Source organism: Lottia gigantea, assembly GCF_000327385.1.
Source record: "Lottia gigantea unplaced genomic scaffold LOTGIsca_229, whole genome shotgun sequence".
NCBI lineage: Eukaryota > Metazoa > Mollusca > Gastropoda > Lottiidae > Lottia > Lottia gigantea.
The window spans coordinates 333-3,973 of record NW_008708637.1 but is presented as its reverse complement, the minus strand read 5'-3'; the positions used below and the strand labels follow the sequence as shown (position 1 = coordinate 3,973).

The 3,641-nt window shown below is 35.0% G+C and overlaps 1 protein-coding gene across 1 annotated transcript in view; it reads right to left on the bottom strand.

The window, feature by feature from the left end:
* The window catches only part of LOTGIDRAFT_202232 (hypothetical protein), a gene marked incomplete at its 3' end in the record, with an annotated part of 11,203 nt that extends 7,771 nt beyond the window's left edge, over window positions 1-3,432 (bottom strand). The window contains exons 1-5 of the mRNA XM_009054852.1: window positions 3,326-3,432; window positions 2,578-2,763; window positions 2,159-2,270; window positions 731-824; window positions 41-158 (exon numbers count right to left, since the gene is read on the bottom strand). Of these exons, the coding sequence (XP_009053100.1) occupies window positions 41-158; window positions 731-824; window positions 2,159-2,270; window positions 2,578-2,763; window positions 3,326-3,360 (545 nt within the window). The remainder of the gene's footprint in view (window positions 1-40; window positions 159-730; window positions 825-2,158; window positions 2,271-2,577; window positions 2,764-3,325) is intronic.
* Between the last annotated feature and the right edge of the window lie 209 nt (window positions 3,433-3,641).

Genomic DNA, 3,641 nt, shown 5'->3' with positions numbered 1-3,641 from the left:
CACAGGACTGAGAAATCTAAGGAATATTCAATATACTTACATGCAAGAGATCGCTCGTTCTTTAACTTCCTGGTCTATATCTGAAGCTTTCAGACGTTTCAAAGTACACTGATAGAGATCTCCTACATATGGTTTATAGTCAAACTGGACTGGGCTATCTGAAATCATATTCAATACAACTTGACATATCAAAATTGGCATCTTATGTCAAGTAATGTCACTGTATCAGTTGACATATCAAGTCTTGAAATTTGGATTTGGTTGACACTTTAGGTTTGACAAAGGTGGCAGTTGGCATATCAAGGGCAGTTGGCATATTAAGGGCAGTTGGCATATCATGGAATGCTAATTGGCATATCAAGTCTTGATAATTGGTTTTTGGTTGACATTTTAGGTCGGACAAAGGTGGCAGTTGGCATGCAAATTGGTAGTTGACATATCAAAGAATTCTAATTGGAAATTGACATATCAAGGAATGCTAATTGGAAATTGACATATCAAAGAAGGCTAATTGGTAGTTGACATATCAATAAATGACCATTTTAATTAATGACATTGTGTGTATTGACATATCCAAAATTGGCAATTATTGGTTGACTGCTTTTTAAAAATTGGTTGTTGGTGGGTCGACATACCAAAAATAAAATGTCACTTGGCATATCAATGATTGGTTTAAAATGAGATGCCAAGAGAAATATATGATAACCATGGAGATATAGATTGTACGTACCAAGTGGACGTAGAACTTTCACTAACTGTTGTGTCACTAGTAAGGCTTCTGAAGTTATTTTGTAGAATGGATCCCCAACAGCATGAACAATAGGCTGAAATATTGAGAACATTATCAAGCTATTTAGATATACATATCATTAAAGGGATTGTAAAAAAGTTTTCTAAATTTTGTATGTGTATCAGGGACACTGATAGCATCAATTTACATCATTCTAATTTTCAATCAGACATCTGTGGTGACCACGTTACTGTGGCCAGTGTAACTCGTGATCAATTTAATGTGATCAATTCAACTTGTGACCGATTCAAATCGTGATTAATTAACTGTGACCAATTTACTGTAACAAATTCACGTTGTGACCAATTCACTTTGTGACCAATTCAACTTGTGACCAATTCAACTTGTGACCAATTCAACTTGTGACCAATTTACTGTGACCAATTCACGTTGTGATCAATTAACTGTGACCAATTTAACTTGTGGCCAATTCAACTTGTGATCAATTTAACTTGTGATCAATTCAACTCGTGATCAATTAACTGTGTCCAATTAACTGTGACCAATTCACGTCGTGATCAACTAACTGTGACCAATTTAACTTGTGGCCAATTCAACTTGTGATCAATTAACTGTGACCAATTTAACTTGTGGCCAATTCAACTTGTGATCAATTTAACTTGTGACCAATTCAACTTGTGACCAATTCAACTTGTGACCAATTTACTGTGACCAATTCATGTTGTGATCAATTAACTGTGACCAATTTAACTTGTGGCCAATTCAACTTGTGATCAATTTAACTTGTGATCAATTCAACTCGTGATCAATTAACTGTGTCCAATTAACTGTGACCAATTCACGTCGTGATCAGTTAACTGTGACCAATTTAACTTGTGGCCAATTCAACTTGTGATCAATTAACTGTGACCAATTTAACTTGTGGCCAATTCAACTTGTGATCAATTTAACTTGTGACCAATTCAACTTGTGACCAATTCAACTTGTGACCAATTTACTGTGACCAATTCACGTTGTGACCAATTCACGTAGTGATCAATTAACTGTGACCAATTTAACTTGTGGCCAATTCAACTTGTGATCAATTTAACTTGTGACCAATTTAATTTGTGGCCAATTCAACTTGTGATCAATTAACTGTGGCCAATTCAACTCGTGATCAATTAACTGTGGCCAATTCAACTCGTGACCAATTTACTGTGACCAATTTAACTTGTGACCAATTTACAAAACTTGTTTCCCATTAATTTCAATGTATCTATAAGTTTTTTGGTTTTGTTTTATATTGTTTTATGAGTTTTTTTTCGCTCGCCACTTTTTGTTTGCACATAACAATAATTAGTGTTACTGAATGTTCTCCTCTGCCTGTGCTTTCGTAAATTCAATTATATTTTCACCCTAACTTACCGGAACTAATACATTGATGTGACTATGGAATACTGTAGGTGGATGATGAGTTAAGATACAGTTAACAAAAGACAGGGTATCTATCTTCATGTTAGATGACGAATTCTTATCGCTGCAATCAAAAAATTCAGATTTTTCAGTTAGCTCGTGGGTGCTGATTCTAGCTTTAAAGGGACCATTGCGGCATTTTTTTTTGACCAATCGTACCTTAGTCTTAGAAATGGGAATATTTTAGCTTAGCCAATCAGTGATAGTGTTCAGAGTATCTACTTTTGTTTTATTTCCAACTGTCGAGGGATCTTTAACATGCACAGCCTGTAGCACACTAAGCTTTGATTTATTGTCCCATCTGAATGACTATTTGCCGTCTGTGTCACTTTTCAGAATGAAATCTGGTTTAAGGCCATATCATTACTCACCTGAGTGAATACTGTATACCAGAGACTAAAGAAGAGAGATGATTAGTAAGGGCTCCAGGTAAAACCTGCACCAGTTCCGTTAGTAGACTAAAACAGCCCTGTCGAGTCTTTATGCTTTTTTCTTTCAATTGTTTATGAATAGCTTTGATTATATCAGGTATTTGCACTTCTAACATATTCAGAGGACTGCAAAATAAAAAGGGATACGGGTCAATAAACCAGAAATTTCAATGTAAAATAAAATCGAAAAATAATTTTTTTTTTTTTGTTAGAAAAGTGTTCAAGACTAGCAATACTATGCAGTGTGCAATGAGGGAAATTTAGTTTTATCAACCAATCAGATCAATGCACTTTAGTCTTTTAAAGTCTTTTGTGAAAGAAGGAAAGAAACTATTTTTTACAAGGTTAATAACTTAGGTTCACAAGAATCCTTTCTACCAGCTGGTCCTTGACCAAACCTCTTGACATTGATCTTTCCCGGATTATCCGTACCCATTTACAGCTGGGTTTACTGGAATTATGAGTCAAGATGACTTATTCAAAGTCATCAGACTTTAACACGACGATCAAGATTGGAACCCACAGCAGCCATTTGTTGGGAGGTAACCAAGCAAATGATGTCATGGAAAGAACCAAGCTCTAACCGACTGAACTATAGAACCTCACGAGAACAAATTTTTCATGTCTAATATGATTGGATTGTTATTGCAAATTTTAAGGGCAGTAACTCATGAGAGACTAAACTTACCCAGCATCCTCCATATCCTCTGAAGAAGAGGACATTGAAGGTTTGGTTTGTCGCAATAATGTAATATAGGCGTGGAAAATATCAGCCTTTACATTCTCTTCTCTTTCTACAATATAATATATATATCAGTGAGTCAGGGGCAGTAAATCTTGATAAGTCTGTGCAATTCTGGTGACAGTTAAACCTTGTGACCAAGTTAAAGGATGTTCAAATATAAACAGCATTAGAAAAATTTCCATTTAAAGATGGGTTCCCTTATTTTCATTTATGAAAATGAAAATGCTAATACTTATATGAATAGAAAGTAGAGGTGTTC